The 21,735-nt window shown below is 45.6% G+C and overlaps 1 protein-coding gene across 1 annotated transcript; it reads left to right on the top strand.

Moving 5' to 3' along the window:
* The first annotated feature begins 383 nt into the window (after nt 1-383).
* LOC118922571 (putative nuclear envelope pore membrane protein POM 121B) lies at nt 384-14,678 on the top strand. Its single transcript, XM_057488014.1, is given in 9 exon segments — nt 384-766; nt 2,397-2,467; nt 2,697-2,885; nt 4,609-4,808; nt 4,811-5,650; nt 9,055-9,280; nt 9,283-9,387; nt 10,966-11,088; nt 12,003-14,678. Coding segments are annotated over 9 exon segments (2,175 nt in total). The 3' UTR covers nt 12,041-14,678.
* The last annotated feature ends 7,057 nt before the right edge of the window (nt 14,679-21,735 follow it).

Raw genomic sequence — 21,735 nt, 5'->3', positions numbered from 1 at the left:
ACCAAAAATCAGCTCATTGCGTTTGGTTCACATGTCTCTTAGACTTTTTTTTTTGAGCATTAAAGGTATTTAATTAATATATGTAACAAAAAATCTAAACATAAGGTTGTACACTTATGGAAATGATTTTGACCTACTTCATAAGATAGTTGTGAGGCAGTACATGTAAAGTGTTCACCGAGTCTACACTGTCCATAGTAAACATTTAAGAAGTGCCACCAATTACTATTATTTTAAATAAGTACCGTCATTTACATTTCAGAGGACTTAATTCACACTCAGAGCTTCAGACGTAGCATTATACAAGGCTGTATCTGAGGGCCTAACAAGCAGGCAGGGTAAAAATAACCTTCACTTTTTTAACAGGCCTGGGCAGAGCGAGGATGCTCCGAGGCGCAGCGCCGGGGGCGGGGCGGGGCGGGGCGGCGGGGGAGGGGCGAGCATCGCGGGCAGCTGCGGGGAGGGCCGCGGGAGGCGCGCGTGCCACGGGGCCTCCGCCTCCCGGGGCGCGCTGCTCAGGCCGGCCGGCGGGCCTGACGTACTCCCCGCGATCGCAGAACCCCTCCGCGGTCCTGGGGGCGCGCAAGACACACCCTTGGGGCGCGCGGGCCCCGCCAGGATGCCGGGTTCCCTGGGTGCCGGGCGCCGGCTCCCAGCGCCTCGGCCCGTCCGAGGAGCCGCAGGCGGCATGTCGCCGTCCTGACAGCGCCGTCTCCCCGGGCTCTCCGGGCCCCGCGCGGCCGGCGCCCCCTGGCGGCCTCCAGCTGTCAGGCTCCCTCCATGGGGAACCAAGGGCGCGTTGTCCCCGCGGCCGCCGCCGCAGGCGCAGAGCACACGGACTGGGGCGGCAGCCGCGCGCCCTCCCCCGCGGCGAGGACTTCGGGCCTCTCTTAGACCCTTAATCTAGGTACTACCACTACGCTTTTTCTTACTTTTGAGAAGTCTGTCATTATGTTCTATAGAATTTACTACATTTTGGATTTGGTTTTCGTCGTCATGGTGCCATTTTGACATGTACTCTCTCCCTATTTTCCCCGTAAATGGGCAGTTGGCTCCTGAGGTTTGATGAGTTTCAAGTTCAATGATTCGGGCAGAGGTGCTGCTGTGCACTTCTGATCGCATCACATAGGGAGCACGTGCTGTGCGGTTGCCTCCCACTGGGCTCAGGGGTCAGTCTGATCCTTCCATTTATTGTTCCTATGAGTTTTTCACCTGCTGATTTTAGCGGCCATTTATCACCTTTGTCTATGTCCATTGTGGCAAAATGGTGATGTTCTAATTCTGTCCTTCCCTCTGCATTAGGTCTATGTAATTCTAAATAGAACAAGCCCTACCTATAGGAGTGGCAGGATAATAAGCAGGCAATGATGCTGTAGCTAATCCAAAGGTGACCAGTGAGGTTCTTGCTGTGTTATCTTTATGAACTGATGATATTTTATAAATATTTCATGATCCCCAGTATAGTGTAGCTGCTCTTTCTGATGCAACTTATCCAACTTTGGCCAATGACGGCCCTTTTAAATACTGGCAATTGACTCACTTTTCAGAAGCCCCACTTAACAAAGAAAATTTTTTTAGTCACTTGAGAAGGAGACTTTATATACAGTGATGGATTAGAGCCACAGAATTATGTTGAAGGTCAGATCCTACGTTATTCCTTAGGGTCAGTCACGTGACTTGTGTTTGGCTTTTAGCTCTGGAAGAGGCGGCGTTCCAGTCCCAGTGCCTCACCCTTCTCCAGCCCAGCCTTAATCGCCTCACAGACACAGGAGAGGCCAGCAAAGAAAATAAGGTAATCGGTGATTTGCTGTGTGGATTAATGAGAGGGTGAGAAAGGAGGGAAATTTACTTGGCTCTTAGGCTTTCTGAGACTCCGATTTGGAGAATCAAAACGATTCACATCTAAAGGGCAGAGACGGTGCCGCCCTGAATCGCTCTCGTCTTTTGCAGTCATCACACAGTGACCACACCAGCCCCTGCTCCCCCTCATGCTGCAGTGTGAGGGGCTGGGGCTTGCATGGGACAGAGTGAACAGAGTGACTGATGGGAGTGGGCAGCAGGCTTCACATTCTAGACCCCAGCTGACCCTCTAGGTGCCCGACTAGAATGCCGCTTTCTGAGAGATAGAGGTGTGACTAGGACTCTCAGAAACTTGGCAGGTTGTATGTAAGGTTCTGAAGATTGTTTTCTGCTTGTTTTAAGACAAAGGTGTCTCTGTGGCTACTGTGAACTGCCTCCCTTCATTTCTTTAGGAATTTTCTTTGCTTCTTTTTGTTGTCTTGACACACTGAGATCTTAGTCACGGTTGTTCTAGACTTTGGTCAGTTGGTAGTTAGGAGGGTGTAAGAAGTTATCCAGTACTTTTCTAAACTTAATTGTGCCTCTTCCTCCTACAGAGAAGAGGACATTTCTCAGGAAGCTGGCTCTTCCGCTCCGCCGGTAGACAAGGAGTCCCAGGGAGAACAGGGTACGTTGATGAACGCGTGGCATGTGTTCCCTTTGGTTTTCTTTTGGTCTTTCTCCTCTGAGAAATCCACCTCTTGGGTTCTTAGCGGACTCTGAGCACAGTGAGCACTGAGATTGAGAGGAAGCATTTCCACATGAGTTCCCCCGAGTCCCTGAGCCTCCCCGTGCTCTGTGATGCCCCTGGAAAGAATTCTCCTACCAGGGAGGACAATCCTTTCTTTTTTCCTTAGAAACGGCCTCGAGCTCCATCACGGAGAGCCGCCCTGCCACTCCACCGGCTTCTACTCTCGCCGTGCCTGCTGCTGGGACTGCTGCTTCCTCGGCCTCCCCCCCAGCCCCACTGACTATCCCGCAGTTTCTACCCAAGTACATCATCTTCCTGAAGAACCCGAACCCCCTGGGCCTACCATCTTTCCCAGGTGAGTGGGAGAGCTTTCTGTGGAGCACACAGGGCCATCAGCCTCTGCTTAGGCTAACGTGAAAGCAGCATGGCAGTCAGTCGCTAAAAAGGTTGAACCTGCTCTGGCTTAGCACACCTGAGCTGGTGCACGCCTGGCGGCTTCAGAACCATCTCATCAGGAGCAGATTGTAGGGAAGGGGCTGCCGCCCTTAAAGCTGGAGAAGGCAGCCTCCTTTTGGTAGTCAGATGGCTGTTGCTTTGCAGCCCCATTCCTTAGCTGCTCTGAGCCAGGCTTGGGTTCAGATGATTAGATTTTCCTTGGTGTCTGTCTACACATTTAACCCCTGCCAGGCCAAGTTTTATCCCCTGCTGACTGTCTGATGATTTGTGTAGGGTAGAAATAAGGAGCACTTCCTTGATTTTGAGGAATGATTATGTTAAGAACAGGTGGTATCGATTAGTAATATTTGTTGACTCCTGAATCCCTGGCCCAGCAAGGCTTCTAGAGCACCAAATACCATCACGTTTGAGGTACCATAGTTGACATTTCCTGTTCTTCTTCCTAGAATCTGCAGTGGCAATGTTGGGGGGGAGGCATTGTGTATTTTCCTGTTCTTGTCCCTGCCGTAACAAAGAATTGAAGGACAGAGACACAGTAGTAGTGAAGCAGAGTAAAAGTTTTATTTAAAGTTACTTAGTGAGAAAGAAGTGCAGGTGACCTCAGTGAGGGAGGAGTGGCCTGAAAGGTTGGACAGAAAGAGTTTAAGAGTAAAAGGTCACACACGTAGAAGGTGTGGGTGACTTCAGATAGAGGAGCACCCTGAAAGGTTGGGAAGAGTTGAAGTTTGCACTTAGGAAGTGCAGGCGACCTCAGAGAGAGGAGCGCAGCACCCTGAAAGGTTGAAAAGAGGGAGTTTAAAGTTAAAAGGTTACACACTTAGAAAGTGTGCGTGACCTCACATATGAGCGCACTGAAAGGTTGGGGGTTCCCCCTTTTAAGGATTTTTCAGGAATGTGACAGAGGGCTCGGGTGTGGGCTTGTTAAGTGGACTCAGGTATCTTTGATGAGACATTAAGTTACTCATCAGTCCTCTAAGTAATTCTGCAAAATTAGCTTATCAAGACGGTCTGCTTTTCCTCCAAGGTGGACAGAGTTACTTGTTTGCTAAAGAGTATGTTAAGAATCTTTCTTCTGAAACTTCCTGGTGTTTTTTCAAAATACAATTTTGGCTTTAAGGTGGGTTCTCCCTGTCTTTACTTTGCTGTTTATAGTGGGCCTTTTAGCAGGCTAGAGTAAATCTTACAAGGATCTAATGGACACAATGAAGACATCGGCTGTGCTCAGATACTTTTATCTGGGGAACACTCAAACCTTCAAGGCCAAGTTTCTCTTGACCTTCTGAGCTTTAACGGATTAACTCACTAACTCTGAGTCTTTTCTGGATTTCTAGTTTTAACTGGTTAACCTTTCTAGGGGGCTTTACTGACCCTGTTCTCTTTCCTCCCCGCTCATATGTATTTTCCTGCCTGACAGCCACCCCCAATGCCCATTCGCCCCTGACGACACCAGGCCTTCTGGGCCCTCTTGGTTCTTCACAGCCAGGGTCCCTCACTGGCCCTCCTCAGACTCCAGGTCCACAGAAACTTTCTCGGGGCTGACCCCTGCCTCTCCCGCAATACCAGCCTGTGATGCCACCAAGTCACCTCTGGCCTCTCAGGCTGAGACATCTGCCAAACCCCAGGCCCCACCCTGAAGCCGAGCAGCCCACCTGCTAACCCTTCTGCCTCGGCAGCTCCTGCTGTGTCTTCAGCACGTCCCATGTTCAAGCCCATCTTTGTGGCTCCACCTAAAAGTGGGAATGAGGGTCCTGTGCCATTCAGCCATTCCCATGTCACAACAGTGGCATCTTCCAGCTCTGTCCCCACCCGGACTACAAGCAGCCTCCCTTCACTTTCAGTCCTGTTTTTAGCAGCACAGGACTACCTACATCTTTGCCCTTGTCAACTCCTTTCTCCTTCAGTCACACTACTTCAGGCACTAGCACGAATGCCCCTCTGTTCCCTGGCCAGGCCAGTGTCAGTGTCCCCTCAGCAGCGGCTTGGGGGACCACCACTGGCACAGCCGCGGACTCCACCCAGAAGCCTGTCTTTGGCTTTGGTGCGAGCAGTGTGACCAGCACTGCGAGCAGCATGACCAGCTCCACTGCTTCCACTGCCCAGCCTGCTCTCTTTGGTGCCCCTCTTGCCCCTGGGGCCAGCTCTACCCCAGCCATGGGCTCCATACTCCAGTTTGGCAAGGCGCTGGCCACACCTGCTCCAACAACAGCCATCACATTTGGCCAGTCCCTGCCTGACGCCGTCCAGACAGCTGCTGGCAGCAGCACCGCCAGTTTCAGTGGCTTTGGTGGCACCCTCACGACCTCCACCCCTGTCGCCCCGAGCCAGCCGGCACTGACATTCAGCAGCACTGCCACCCCAGTCTTCAACATTCCCTTTGGTTCTGGCACCAGGCCCCCCATTCCTTCCTATCCTGAAGTCACCCCACAGCCCATGTTCTGGGCCACTGACGGATAGCAGATGGGAGCTGCCAAGCCAGCCGTGGCCCCCAGCTTCGGCACCTCCTTTCCTTTTGGAAGATCAGCAGTTCCGGCCCCACCATAGCCAGGCTTTGGCAGTGCTATGTGGTCAGATTTTTGTAGGTTGAAACCGCAGCCTCTCTTTGGCACCCCCTCCTGCACCAAGCCAGCCTTTGGCAGCACCACAGCTCCTTCCTCCTTTTTTAAAATTTTGTTATCATTAATCTTCAATTTCATGAAGAACTGTGTTTACTAGACTCCCCCCCTTCACGAAGTCCCCCCCACATATCCCATTTGTCACTGTCCATCAGTGTAGTAAGATGCTGCAAAATCACTACTTGTGTTCTCTGTGATGCACAGGCCTCCCCATGCCCAACCCTCCATTATACATGTTAATTGTAAGGCCCGCTCTCTTCTTCCTCCCTTCTCCCTCCCTTCCCACCCATCCTCCCCAGTCCCTTTCCCTTTGGTAACTGTTAGTCCCTTGTTGGGTTCTGTGATTCTGCTGCACTTTTGTTCCTTCCATTTTTCTTTGTTCTTATACTTCACATATGAGTGAAATCATTTGGCACTTGTCTTACTCTGCCTGGCTTATTTCACTGAGCATAACACCCTCTAGCTCCATCCATGTTGTTGCAAATGGTAGGATTTGTTTTCTTCTTATGGCTAAATAATATTCCATTGTGTATATATACCACATCTTCTTTATCCATTCATCTACTGATGGACACTTAGGATGCTTCCATATCTTGGCTGTTGTAAATAGTGCTGCGATAAACATAGGGGTGCATCTGTCTTTTTCAAACTGGGCTGCTGTATTCTTAGCATAAATTCCTAGGAGCAGTATTCCTGGGTCAAATGGTATTTCTATTTTGAGCTTTTTGAGGAACCTCCATATTCATTTCCACAATGGTTGAACTAATTTACATTCCCACCAACAGTGTAGGAGGGTTCCCCTTTCTCCACAACCTCACCAACATATGTTGTTGTTTGTCTTTTGGATGGTGGCGATCCTTACTGGTGTGAGGTGATATCTCATTGTGGTTTTAACTTGCATTTCTCTTATGACAAGCAATGTGCAGCATCTTTTCACGTGTCTATTGGCCGTCTGAGTTCCTTCTTTGGAGAACTGTCTGTTCAGCTCCTCTACTCATTTTTTAATGGGATTGTTTGCTTTTTGTTTGTTGAGGTGTGAGAGCTCCTCATGTATTTTGGATGTCAACACTTTTTCAGATCCGTCATTTATGAATATATTCTCCCATACTGTAGGATGCCTTTTTGTTCTATTGATGGTTTCCTTTGCTGTACAGAAGCTTTTCAGCTTCATACAGTCCCATTTGTTCATTTTTGCTTTTGTTTCCCTTGCCTGGGGAGATATGTTCATGAAGAATTCTCTCATGTTTATGTCCAAGAGATTTTTGCCTATAATTTTTTCTCAGAGTTTTATGGTTTCATGGCTTACATTCAGGTCTTTGATCCATTTTGAATTTACTTTTGTGTATGGGGTTATACAATCATCCATGTTTCCTACTTTTTTGCAGCCACCACCTCAGGCGTTGGAGCTACGATCCAGACCACCACCAGCAGGACCAGTAGCTAAGTGTTTGGCAGCACCATCTCATCGCCTTCACGTCTGGGGTGGCAGAAGGCCCTGCTGGCAGTGGGGGCTTTGGGATGAGTGTGACTGCCTCCACAGCATCTCCACCACTGGGTGTTCGGCTTTGGCACAGGACAGAGTGGGAGCACCGGCAGCACGGCCCCTTTCTTGGGAGGCTTGAGTCAGAACTCCCTGGGTGCAGCTGGCCAGAGCACACCCTTTCACTTCCACGTGGCTGGCACACCTCAGAACATGTCTATGTTTGCAGGTGAGATTTGGAATGGGCTTGGTCTGCAGTGCCAGGCGCTGTTTTAAGTGGCGACACGGTCTCTGCTCTCGGAGCTGTATGCTGTGGTGAAGAGACAGATGTTATCACAGATGTTATCTGTAAACAGTATCAGGTAGCCGTGTAACTCATGACTGGAGAAGCTATTTAGGTAGTCAGCAGAAGCCTTTCTGAGGCAATAGCAAATTGAGGCCATGGCCATAGCTCCAGAGTTGGGCGCAGGGACAATGGCTGGGGGTGAGGGCTTTGCAGGCACAGGAGCAAAGGCCCGAATACAGAGATGAGTTTATGTTTTCATGAGCAGAGAAGAGCCAGGTGTGGCTAGAGGTTTAAAAAGGAAAGTGGGATAAAATGACATTAAGAGACAAGCAGAAAGGAAGATCATTCATGGCCTTTTAAAATGGTTTTTTTTGTATCAATCTACAATTACATGAAGAACATTATGTTTACTAGGTACTCTCCTTCACCAAGTCTCCCCCACATACCCCATTACAGTCACTGTCCATCAGCATAGAAAGATGCTTTGGAATCACGACTTGTCTTCTCTGTGTTGCCCAGCCCTCCGTGAGACCCCCCCACATTATACATGCTAATCATAATGCCCCTTTTCTTTTTCCCTGCCCTTATCCCTCCCTTCCCACCAATCTTCCTCACTCCCTTTCCCTTTGGTAACTGTTAGTTCATTCTTGGTTTCTGTGATTCTGCTACTATTTTGTTCCTTCCATTTTTCTTTGTTCTTATACTCCACATATGAGTGAAATCATTTTATACTTGTCTTTCTCGCCTGGCTTATTTCACTGAGCATAAACCCTCTAGCTCCATCCATGTTGTTGCAAATTGTAGGATTTGTTTTCTTCTTATGGCTGAATAATATTCTGTTGTGTATATGTATCACATCATTTTTATCCATTCACCTACTGATGGACACTTAGGTTGGTTCCATTTCTTGGCTATTGCAAATAATGCTGCGATAAACATAGGGGTGCATCTGTCTTTTTCAAACTGGGCTGCTGTATTCTTAGGGTGAATCTGTAGGAGTGGTATTCCTGGGTCAAATGGTATTTCTATTTTGAGCTTTTTGAGGAACCTCCATATTCATTTCCACAATGGTTGAACTAATTTACGTTTCCACCAACAGTGTAGGAGGGTTCCCCTTTCTCCACAACCTCACCAACATATGTTGTTGTTTGTCTTTTGGATGGTGGTGATTCTTACTGGTGTGAGGTGATATCTCATTGTGGTTTTAATTTGCATTTCTCTGATGACAAGTGATGTGAAGCATCTTTTCACGTGTCTATTGGCCGTCTGAGTTCCTTCTTTGGAGAACTGTCTGTTCAGCTCCTCTGCCCATTTTTTAGTTGGATTATTTGCCTTTTGTTTGTTGAGGTGTGTGAGCTCCTTATGTATTTTGGATGTCAACCCTTTATCAGATCCGTCATTTGTGAATATATTCTCCCATACTGTAGGATTCCTTTTTGTTCTATTGATGATGTCCTTTGCTGTACAGAAGATTTTCAGCTTGATGTAGTCCCATTTGTTCATTTTGGCTTTTGTTTCCCTTGCCTGGGGAGATAATGTTCATGAAGAAGTTGCTCATGTTTATGTCCAAGAGATTATTGCCTATGTTTTTTTCTCAGAGTTTTATGTTTTCATGGCTTACATTCAGGTCTTTGATCCATTTTGAATTTACTTTTGTGTATGGGGTTAGACAATCATCCATGTTTCCTACTTTTTTGCAGCCACCACCTCAGGCTTTGGAGCTACAACCCAGACCACCAGCAGCAGGACCAGTAGCTCAGTGTTTGGCAGCACCATCTCATCACCCTTCACGTCCGGGGTGTCAGCAGGCCCTGCTGGCAGTGGGGGCTTTGGGATGAGCGTGGCTGCCTCCCACAGCAGCTCCACCTCTGGGGTGTTCAGCTTTGGTGCAGGACAGAGTGGGAGCACTGGCGGCACGGCTCCTTGGGAGGCTTGAGTCCGAACTCCCTGGGTGCAGCTGGCCAGAGCACACCCTTTCCCTTCCACGTGGCCGGTACACCTCAGAACACGTCTGTGTTTGCAGGTAAGATTTGGAATGGGCTCGGTCTGCAGTGCCAGGTGCTGTTTTAAGTGATGATATGGTCTCCGCTCTTGGAGCTGTATGCTGTGGCGAAGAGACAGATGTTATCACAGATGATATCTGTAAACAGCATCAGGTAGCCGTGTAACTCATGACTGGAGGAGCTATTTAGGTAGTCAGGGGCAGCCTTTCTGAGGCAATAGCAAACTGAGGCCATGGCCATAGTTCCAGAGTTGGGAGCAGGGACAGCGGCTGGTGGTGAGGGTGTTGCCGGCACAGGGGCAAAGGCACAAAGGCAGCCACGAGCCTAATGTTTTCATGAGCAGAGAAGAGCCAGGTGTGGCTAGAGGTTTAAAAAGGAAAGTGGGATAAAATGACATTAAGAGACAGGCAGAAGGAAGTTCATTCATGGCCTTTTAAAATGTTTTTGCTAAAGGACTAAGGGAAGTCACCACAGAATTTCAGGCAGAAGGAAGTGATTTTATTTGCCATGTGGAAGATGCATGATAAGGAGTTTGGGCCCAGGTAGCTTCCGTTTTCTTCACTGTATATAAGAGCTCCTTGGAGTGCTTTATGGGGAGATGTGTACCAAGGAGGGCTTCTCTCTGTAGTCATTTTGGAGGGGGGGAGTAAACGACACGTGAGAGCTGTGCCAGGCTGTTCTGAAGTCTGGGAAAGTGGTTAGGAATTTGAAGCAAGGCTGGTCAGCACAGTTGTGTGTGTCTGCCCAGCAACAGTCAGGCTTGAGGTGTGGATCTAAAATAAGTGGATAGAGAGTGAACCCAACCTGGTTAAATGGCACATGGAACAGGAGGTGCAGGGGACTGACTACAGGCCCTGATGAGGCAGAGGATCTGGAGTGGGTGTGATTGGCACGGGAGCAGGGACAGCACTGTGCTCACATCCGAGATCTGGGGGAGGATCAGTTCCTGGTTGCAATAAGGTGCGACCCCCATAGGCCAGGTGGGGGTGAAGATTACATGAAAGGTCAGCACTTGGGGGGGCACCCACCCCACCTCAGGCCTAGGAAGATACAGATACATGTGAGAGGATCTTCCCAGAGAGCCACTGTGGACGGTAGCCCAGCACTGGACAGGAGGCGCCATGAGGGCAAGCGTGTGCAGGAGATCAAGTTCGAGTGGGCCTGTGGGAGGATGGGGGCTGACTGTGGTGTAGGGCTGCGGTGAATTAGAGGAGAGGGAGCAGGCAAACAGGAAAGAGACATAACATTGGTCATGAGAGAAAGGAGGTCCACTCAGTGTCCCCCTCAGCTGTGCTGTGGTGGCCAAGGGAGTGCAAAGGTTCTCCTCCTCAGGTGGCCAATGGGCAGCTAAGGGTCTTGTGCTCTGCTGCAGCTGGTGGGGAGGGGGGGTGAGCTCCAGCTCACGTGGAGCACAGGGGTTAGGACCCAGTCACCCCATGTGCTTCCTTACCGAGGGGTGAGCCGGACAGCGGTGCGGGCTAAGGGATCCTGTGGGGATGCATTTGCAAGCAGACTTCCCCCAGTTCATTACTGCCTGCTTTGACACCTTCTTCTTGTGGGCCTAGTTGTCACAGTTCTTTGCGGTCTCTCCATTCCAGGCACATCCACACCCACCTTTGGTCAGAACACCCCTGCCCCTGTGGTGGGTGCATCAGGCATCAGCCTCTCCACTGGGGCATCCTCAGCATGTGCCCAGGGCTTTGCTGGACCTGGAACCTTTGGTAAGTCGCAAGTCTCTCTAGTCAGGGTGACCTGCGTATTCCTTGAAGATGGGGTGGGGTTGTTGGGGGAGTGTTGTGTATTTTCCTTGGCCCTTGTCCCCACTGCAAAAAAGAATTGAAAGGCAGAGACACAGTAGTGAAGCAGAGGAAAAGTTTTAATAAAATTACTTGCAGAAAAAGTGCAGTCAACCTCAGAGAGAAGCACCCTGAAAGGTTGAAAAGAGAGAGTTTAAAGTGAAAAGTTTACACACTTAGAAAGTGCAGGTGACCTCAGGGAGAGGTGCGCCCCAAGAGACTGGGAGTTCCCCCTTTTAAGGATTCTTCAGGAATGTGACTAAGGTCTGGGGCTGCAGACCTGTTAGGTGGTCTTTGAATAATACTTAGAACTAACTTAACACAAGCAACTTCCTGCTGTGATTTCTCCCTGGGAGCCCAGCCTTCTTGGTCTGGGGGCATATCAAACAAGACTGCTTGCCTGGCTCCCAAGGTGGGCTGAGTTATTGTCTGTTTGCTAGAGAGTCAGTTAAGAGTATTACTTCTTAACATCCTGGGTATTAAAATGCAATCTTATTTTTAAGATGGAATCCTTCCTGCCTGTGACTATGTTGTTTTTGCTGGGCTTGCTTGCCATTATTAATTGTCAAGATTGCAAACTACTGATTAGTGCCAAAGGAGAAAAAAAAAAAGCATGTAGGTAAAGTTAAAAAAATAAGCTGGGCATGCTTGATTAACACAATAAAGCCATGGCCTATGCTGAGGTACCCTCCATTCTCTGGGGTGTATTCAAACATTCCAGGCCAAGTTGCTCCTGGCTTTTTGAGCTTTAACTGATTCACTTTGGGTCATTGTTAGTGGGCTTTTTCCTGGCCTTATTCTCTTTCCATCCCACTCATATCTATTTTCCTGCCTAACAGGGTGCGGTCCCTCAAAGAAGAGGCTAAGAGAGAAGTGATCTCACTGGCAGTCAGGTGCCACTGAGGAGCAGGGAGGGAGTGGAGGCCTGGGACTGCTGAATGCCTAACTCTGGAGATCTGATCTGGGATCACAAACGTACATTTCATGGTGTTTTCATGGTACTCTCATAATTAGGGGGTTGGAGAGCTAAAACAGGCAGAATACCTGGAGAGACTGAGATTCCAGCTGCTTGTGGAAAGTAGGGATCCATATCTGGCTACTCTGGGACAAAAGAAAGCCAGGCAGTCTGAGAGACTTCCAAACAGCAAGAGGGCTGCTAAAGGGCCAAGGATTGCACAGAGCTTATTGCTCAGGAGAAAGGAGAGGCAGACAAAATTGTCCAGGTGCACTCTGTCCAGGAGGTTGGGAACTTTCATGATCTTCAGGAACTCCAGCTCCCTGGCTGGCTACATAGCTCCAAGGACCACCTCTGTGATAAGCAGCCTGCTGCGCCTTTCTCCCAGCCAGCCCCACCTGGCTTGCAAACCGTCAAAGCCAACCCTTGCATTCGGCCAGCCAGAGGGAAGCCCTGTCTACAGCAACTACAAACGCAAAGCATAGAGCCTCATACCTGTGTGTTTGGCTCACTGGTTCTGGCAGTGGAAACAGGCACAGCAGCCGGGAAGCAGGAAACAGCTCTTTCCTCCCCCCAGGCACCAATACCGCTCCCCTACGACCCCCAACATTGCTTCAGGGACTAAGCAGCTCCAGAGAGTAGAGCTTCTGAGCACTAGAGGGCACCATATACAAATATGAAATGCCAAAGGAACCTGGTTCAGAGTAAAATTATGAATATGAATACAACCCCTGAGAAAGATTCAAATGAAATCAGCTTCATGAATCTGCCTGAAAGGGATTTCAAAATAAAAATCATTAACATCCTCATGGAGGTACAGAAAAATATTCAAGAACTCAGGGAGGAATTGCAGTTGGAGATCCAATCATTACAGAACACAGTATCAGAAATGAAACATAAAATGGAAAGTTTTAAAAGCAGATTAGATATGGTGGAGGAGATGATAAATGAAATACAAATTAGAGAAGAGGAATACAAACAAGTTGAGGCACAGAGAAGAAAAAAGGATCTCTAGGAATGAAAGAATATTGAGAGAACTGTGTGACCAATCCAAATGGAGCAATATTTGCATTATAGGGGTACCAGAAGAAGAACAGAGAGAAAAATGGATCGAAAGTGTCTTTGAGGAGGTAATTGTTGAAAACTTCCCCAATCTGGGGGAGGAGATAGTCTCTCAGGCCATGGAGGGGCACAGATCTCCCAACACAAGGGACCCAAGGAAGACAACACCTAGACATATAGGAATTAAAATAGCAAAGATCAAGGATAAGGAAAGACTATGAAAAGCAGCCAGAGAGAGAAATAAGATGACTTACAAAGGAAAGTCCATCAGGCTATCATCAGAATTCTCAGCAGAAACTTTACAGGCCAGAAAGGAGTGGCATGATGTATTTAATGCAATGAAGCAGAAGGGCCTCGAACCAAGAACACTTTATCCAGCAAGGTTATCATTTAAATTTGAAGGAGGGATTAAACAATTTCCACATAAGCAATAGCTGAGAGAATTTACCTCCCACAAACTGTCTCTATAGTGTATTTTGGATGGACTGCTATAGATAGAAGGATTTGTAAGGTGTAATAGCTGTTGTCAGAGGTGGTTAAACCACAGTAAGGAAAGTAGAATAGCTAATGACTAGGCAAGATTAAATGAACTATCCCCAAAGTCAATCAAGGGATAAACAAAGAGTACAGAATATGATACCTAATATATAAAGAATGGAGGAGGAAGAAAAAGGAGGAGAAAAAAAAGAACCTTTAGACTGTGTTTGTAATAGCATTTAAGTGAGTTAAGTTAGACTCTCAGATAGTAAGGAAGTTACCCTTGAACCTCTGGTAACCACGAATCTAAAGCCTGCAATGGCAATAAGTACATACCTAGGGACTATCTCCCTAAATGTAAATGGTCTGAATGCACCCATCAAAAGACACAGAGTCACTGAATGGATAAAAAGCAAGACCCATCTATATGCTGCCTACAAGAGACTAACTTTAAACCCAAAGATATACACAGACTAAAAGTGAAGGGATGGAAAAAGATATTTCATACAACTAATAGAGAGAAAGAAGCAGGAGTTGCAGTACATGTATCAGACGAAGTAGACTTCAAAACAAAGAAAGTCACAAGAGACAAAGAAGGACATTATGTAATGATAAAGGGATCAATCCAACAAGAAAATATAACTGTTACAAATATCTATGCACTCAACACAGAAGAACCTACATATGTGAAAGAAATACTAACAGAATTAAAAGGGGAAAATAGAATGCAAGGCATTCATTCCAAGAGACTTCAACCCTCCACTCACTCTGAAGGACAGATCAACCAGACAGAAAATAAGTAAGGTAAAAGAATCACTGAACAACACATTAGAACAGATGGACCTAACAGACATCTACAGAACTCTACACCCAAAAGCAGCAGAATACACATTATTCTCAAGTGCACATGGAACATTTTCAAGAATGGACCATATCCTAGGCCACAAAAAGAGCCTCGCTAAATTCAAAAAGATTGAAATTGTACCAACCAGTTTGTTTGACAAGAAAGGTATGAAACTAGAAATAAGGCAAAGAAAATGAAAAATTCCACAAACACATGGAGGCTTCACAACATGCTCCCAAATAACCAATGGATCAATAACCAAATAAAAACAGATCAAGCAATATAGGGAGACAAAGGACGACAATGATTCAACACCACAAAATCTGTGAGATGCAGCCAAGGCTGTGCTAAGAGGAAAGTATATTGCAATACAGGCCCACCTCAGGAAAGACGAATCCCATATGAACAGTCTAAACTCACAATTAATGAAACTAAAAAGAGAAGAACAAATGAGGCCCAAAGTCAGTAGAAGGAGGGATATAATAAAGATTAGAGCAGAATTAAATAAAATTGAGAAGAATAAAACAAAAGAAAGAATCCTTGAAAGCAGGAGCTGGTTCTTTGAGAAAATAAACAAAATAGATAAACCCCTAGGCAGACTTATCAAGAAAAAAAGAGGGTCTACACACATAAACAGAATCAGAAATGAAAGAGGAAAAATCACTACGGACACCACAGAAATACAAAGCATTATTAGAGAATACTATGAAAAATTATATACTAACAAACTGGATAAGCTAGAGGAAATGGACAGCTTTCTAGAAAAATACAACCTTCCAAGGCTGACCCAGAAAGAAACAGAAAATCTGAACAGACCAATTACCAGCAATGAAATTGAATCAGTAATCAAAAAACTATGTAAGAACAAAACCCCTGTACCAGATGACTTTACCACTGAAAGTTATCAAACATTTAGTGAAGACCTAATACCCAACCTACTTAGTTTTCCAAAAAGTAGAAGAGGAGGGAATACTCCCAAACTCATTCTACGAGGCCAACATCACTCTTAATACCAAAACCAGGCAAAGACACCACAAAAAAAGAAAATTACAGACCAATATCTCTGATGAACATAGATGCAAAAATACTCAACAAAATATTAGCAAACTGAATTCAAAAATACATCAAAAAGATCATCAGGATCAAGTGGGATTCATCCCAGGGATGCAAGGATGGTACAACATTTGAAAACTTCCATCAACATCATCCACTACATCAACAAACAGGACAAAAACCACATGATCATCTCCACAGATGCTGAAAAAGCATGTGACAAAATTCAACATCCATTCATGATAAAAACTCTCAGCAAAATGTGTATAGAGGGCAAGTACCCCAACATAATAAATGCCATATATGACAAACCCACAGCCAACATTATACTTAACATTGAGAAGCCAAAAGCTTTTCCTTTAAGATCAGGACCAAGACAAGCACACCCACTCTCCCCACTTTTATTCAACATAGTTCTGGAGGTCCTAGCCATGGAAATCAGACAATACAAAGAAATAAAATGTATCCAGATTACTTCAAGCTCTACTACAAAGCCACAGTAATCAAGACAATTTTGTACTGGCACAAGAACAGACCCACAGACCAGTGGAACAGAATAGAGAGTCCAGATATTAACCCAAACATATATGGTCAATTAATACACAATAAAGGAGCCATGGGCATACAATGGGGAAATGACAGCCTGTACAAAAGTTGGTGTTGGCAAAATTGGACAGCTACATGTGAGAGAATGAAACTGGATCATTGTCTAACCCCATACACAAAAGTAAATTCAAAATGGGTCAAAGACCTGAATGTAAGTCTTGAAACCATAATACTCTTAGGAAAAAAACATAGGCAAAAATCTCTTGGATATAAACATGATCAACTTCCTCATGAACATATCTCCCTGGGCAAGGGAAACAAAAGCAAAAATGAACAAGTGGAACTATATCAAGCTGTAAAGCTCCTGTACAGCAAAGGGCACCACCAATAGAACAAAAAGGGATCCTACAGTATGGGAGAATATACTTATAAATGACAGATAATGTCATTTATAAGTCATTTATGCTATATAAATGGGGACTTGATAATGGGGAGTGTCTACTGACCATAATGTTGTTCAGGTGATTGTATATTAACCATACCAAAACAAATAACAATAAAATTTAAAAAAAGAAAGAACTTCAGCTGTTTCATGGGCACAGGGCTTGCCTTTGGGGTGATGGAAATGTTCTGGAGCCAGAAAGGGGTGATGGCCACACAATCCTACGAATGTACTAAATATCACTAATGGTAAAATTTACCTGTCTTTTACCGCATAGTTTTTAAGAAAGAACATACAGATGAGAAAAAATGTACATCAATACCCACAATTATTTCCGTATTTTTACTCCATTTCTGCCCTTGGGCATAATTCATATTTGTGAAACACAAACCAGAAAATACCACTCTTCAAGAGGAAATAAACTATCTCATGATGGTAGGTAAACAATGGAGAATCCAGGATGACACTCCCCTCCAGAATTCTAGTCACTTGCTAAGCTCTAGAGCATTCTCTCTCTCTGCCCCTACAGAATTTTTTTCTTTCCCAAAGGCAGTTTATACCTGATGGATACCTGACCCTTGAAATTCATTCCTAGTACTGAAATATAACCATGTTTGTTAGCTAAGTTCTTTACAGTAACAGGATAAAAGGGTAGAAACTAGCAGTTCCACCATCTACTTGACAAGTTTACTTGTTTACTAGTTTTTGCCCAAATAATCCAGTGTAACAATCCCTCTCTACAAATATGGTCTTTTATAGCTAAACACAATACAGCTAGTCTAATCTTTAATCCATAGTCACAAAAAAATTAAGATTGAGACCAGCAAATTCTCTTAGTTCATGAAAGGTATTAAGGATTTTACCTTCTCTAAGTACCTCATAGAAGTTGAACCATGTGTTATTTATCTTTTTGTGACTAGCTTATTTCACTTAGCATAATGCCTTCAAGGTTCATCCTTGTTGTCGTGTATCAGAATTTCTTTCCCCTTTAAGCTGAATAATCCCACTGTAATGTGTACATGACATTTTGTTCATCCACTCATCCATCAATGGACATGACAGGTTGCTTCCATGTCTTAGCTACTGCGAATAATTCTGCTGTGAGCAAAGGTTCCTGAAGTTCGGTATTCAATGATTTTGGGTATATATGCAGAAGTGGAAATGCTGGATCATATGATTTTATTCTTTGAGGAAATACCATTACATATTCCTTAGCAGCTGCACAATTTTACATTCCCACTGAGAGTGCACAAGCGTTCCAATTTCTCCACATCCTTGACAACATTTGTTATTTTCTGTTTTTTGATCATAGCTATCCTGATGGCTGTGAGGTGATATCTTACCGTGGTCCTGATCTGCATTTCCCCAATGACGAGTGATGTTGAATGTCTTTTCTTGTGCTTATTGGCCATTTGTACATCCTCTTTGGAGAAATCAAGCCCTTTGCTCATTTTCCAGTCAGGTTATTTTTTTGTTTTGTTTTTGAGTTGCAGGACTTTTTGACGTATTTTGGATATTAACCTCTTATCAGATTTATGGTATGTAATTGTATTTTGCCATTTCATAGGTTGCCTACCCATTAGCTGTTTTTAATATAAAATAGTCTGGCATCTGTGTCTTTTAAAATATTTAACTTTATTTTCCACTGAGAGTCAAGATGACTAAAGTGCAGTGCGTTTTTAAGGTTTGCCGAGCAACTCTGGGATATGTTACGTGGACCTGCCCAGGAATTAGCATAAGGTGATCACTTCCACAGAGAATCTGTAACTCATATATTAAGGCCCCTCACCTAGAGCAATAGCCCGGCACTAAGTTCACCAGCACACAGTGAACTGTATGTTTCATTCTGTTGTAGTATATACTTATATACAATTTAGTTTTTAAATCCATTTTACATTGTACACTTCAGCGGCATCTATTCCATTCACAATGTTGTACAACTATACCTGGTACCCAGCTCCCAAACATCACCACCCCACAACCCTATGTCCATTAAGCAGTTCCTTCCCATTCTTCTCCCCCAGCCCCTGGCAACCACCAGTCTACCTTCTATCTCCATGAGCAAATTCTACTTCTGTGACTGCTCTACAGACAAAATTGAGCAAGGATTTCACCTGACCGTTATTTTCCTTCAGTTGTCACTGATCTTCAAGTAGCAGAGATAATTGCTTCAGAAAGTAAGAGACTATGATAGGAGGCTCCATCCTCCAATGTATAAGGCATCAAGAAACCTAAAAAGTATAATCTGCAAGTTGCTAATTACACCTAAGCCTTACAGTGACAATGGATACCTTTTTTAATTCACTGTGCCTGGAATGAGCATGGTAAGAGATTCTCTCAAGTCTAACAAATTCTCTGTTTGCAGACTCTGATGATTCAGGTCTGTCTTCCTACCTAAACATCTTTGACTTGTTAGAGAAGCCCTCTCTGGAAAAAAGTAACAGTTTCTTGGTAACATGTCAGCTGCAATTATCACTGATGGAGCAGTTAGAAATAACACAAAGGAAACACTGGTGGGGATCTGGGTATTTTAATGAAACCCTCTCCAATAATGAAGAAATTACAATAAGATAGAAAGAGTTAAGAAAAGACCCACTCATGATATAGGCAAATCTTCTTCTCAAAACAAATTAGGAGCATTATTTGAACACATTAGTACCCAGCATAGCTACATACTCAAAATAAATAAACAAAATAAAAGCCAATTATATCATGATTAAACCTGAGTTTTCAGCCCTGGCTCACTTAATTCTGTGTTAACAGAAGCAAGTCACTTAACCACTCCAGGTCTCTCCTTACTTCCTGTAAGAGAATGGAGCTAAAAATCTCTTGATGAGGCATCTTCGCTCTAATGTGTTGCTAATACTGACCCTTCCCCATTTGTCACTGAATAACTATACTATCATATATATTCTGTATTAAATGCTATACTTAACTGTTAAAATCCAGGATTACATTTTATTAATGTCGTTTTTAATGGAAATCCCTAAGCTCTTGAAAAGTTCTGGCTCCTTGCTAATATTTTGAAGAGAAAATCTAAATGAGAAAGAGTATTATTTACTCTTACCTTGTTTGGCATCATCACAAGCTGTTGGCCTTTACAAATAGATCCTGATTCCAGCTTTCCCAGGACCACAGTACCCATACCCTGTTTAATTTAAAATGAAAAATCAAGTTTCAGACTTTTATTATATAAAAACCCAACGTGAAATCTTGCAGAGCTTATTCACAATGAGCATCTTTAGCTCAAGTGGTAAAATGTTTAGGATTAATCTTAAAACACAGAATAGGTAGCAAATATTCCATATTTGTATCATAAGCGTATGTAAAATTATAATTCTAATAAGTAGTTATGCCTAAGATTTTAAAAGAAAAGGTGCAAGAGACAGCACAAAATTTTATATCTGATCTGAGTTGCTCGAATTCAGATTCTCTCAGTCTCTCTTCCGGGGCCGTCTCCTTCTCATCCAGATCTCAGCTCAAAAGTCGTGTCCTCCGAGTCGCCCTGCGGGGCTGCCCGCCTCCTTGTCCCCACGCTTTGGCCCACGACTCGGTTTCCCCTCTCGGCCTCCGGCGCCCTGGAGCGATGTGGTCTCCTTCCTCGAGGCCCGGCTCGCGGTGTCCGACGGCTGTGGGAGCCCGCCCGGCGGGGAGGCGCCCTGTGTGGCCGGCCGCCTCCTGACGCTGCGGGGGCTCCCACGGGGGGGCCCACCGGCCAGGGCCCCGCGGCTTCGCTGAACGCCCAGAACCGCAGCCCCGGGGCCCCCACCGCGCCCGGGTGTACGTTCCGGGGCGGGGGGCGGAGCTGGGCGGCCGGCGGGGCGGGGCGGGGCGGGGCGGGGCGGGGCGCGCTGTCTCCCGGCCTGTCTGGAGCTCCGCTGAGGCAGTGGCGGCAGTGGCGGCGCGCGGCGCAGACATCGGTCCGGGCAGCGGCAACAAGAGCGATGAGTGGCGGCGGGGCCGCCGTGACCCACCTCCGGCTTTGGGGTCCCCGCTTCCCGCTCTCCGCAGACCCCCGTTGCAAAGCTCCCGGTTCCCTGATGCCAGGCACGCCCATTTCCTGGCCCCGGACACCCGCAGTTCTCAGGCGTCTCTCTAGTCCCTGACTCTTGTCCATCACAACCCGCTCCTAGACATCTGTCCCCCGTTTTCCTGCCTCTGCCCGTGCTCCGACCTCCCTGCCCGGTTACCAGGCCCCCAGACCTCAGACCTCCAGGGTCTCTGTCCCTCTTAACTGCTAAGCCTACTGAGACCCAGTTCCGGCCCGCCTGCTCCCCAGTCATCCCCACCACCAAGGCCTCTTGTCCCCATTCGCTCCAGGCTCCACGCAGAGTGTCATCCCTGGAGATAAATAATAGTACCTGTCACCTAGGCTTGTTGCAATGACTGAATAACTACAGGTAAAGTGATTGGTACTGTGCCTCTCACATGGTTTGTAGTCAGGAACTTAGAGTTATTGTTTCCCTAAGGACCCATGTGGGGTTCAGGTGGGGTGGTTTTTTAGCCTAGCTCTGGAACAAGGGCTGAGGCTAGGCACTCCCTGAAAATCTCTTCCTTTTAATATGACAGGGAGTCTCTATCTCAAGCTCAGAGTGCTGGGCCATTGTCTCTTCTGCCTTCTTATCAGACACAAATGAAATTGACAAGCCAAGGGAAATTAATCAATATATTCTTCAAGGAGCAATTTTCAATCAAAGATAAAAATGTGTTAAAATTTAATAGAAAAATATCATTAGGTCTAAGGCCAAACAAATTATACCTATCAATAATTATTGAAACCTGTAAGACAATGATGAAAGAAATTGAGTAAGACATAAATAAATAGAAAGCCATCCCATGTTCATTCATAGGAAGAACTAATATTGTTAAAATGGTTATACTGCCCAAAGCAAGTTTTAGTTTCAATACAATCCTTACCAAAATACCAGTGGGAGTTTTCATGGAACTAGGACAAATAATTTGAAAATATGCATGGAACCACAAAAGACCCTGAATAGCCAAAGCAATTGAGAGAGAGAACAGAGCTGGATAAACCATCTTTTCTGATTCGAAACTGTACCACAAAGCTATAGCAATCAAAACAATTTGGTACTGGCACAAGACCAGACACATATACCAATGGAACAGAATAGAGAGCCCAGGTATAAATCCACCCATATAAGGTCAATTAATACTTGACAATGGAGGCAAGAA

The sequence above is a fragment of the Manis pentadactyla genome, chromosome 10, assembly GCF_030020395.1.
Source record: "Manis pentadactyla isolate mManPen7 chromosome 10, mManPen7.hap1, whole genome shotgun sequence".
NCBI classification, from domain to species: Eukaryota; Metazoa; Chordata; class Mammalia; order Pholidota; family Manidae; genus Manis; species Manis pentadactyla.
Note: the sequence above shows the minus strand (reverse complement) of the source record. Positions and strands in the feature narration are given on the sequence as shown.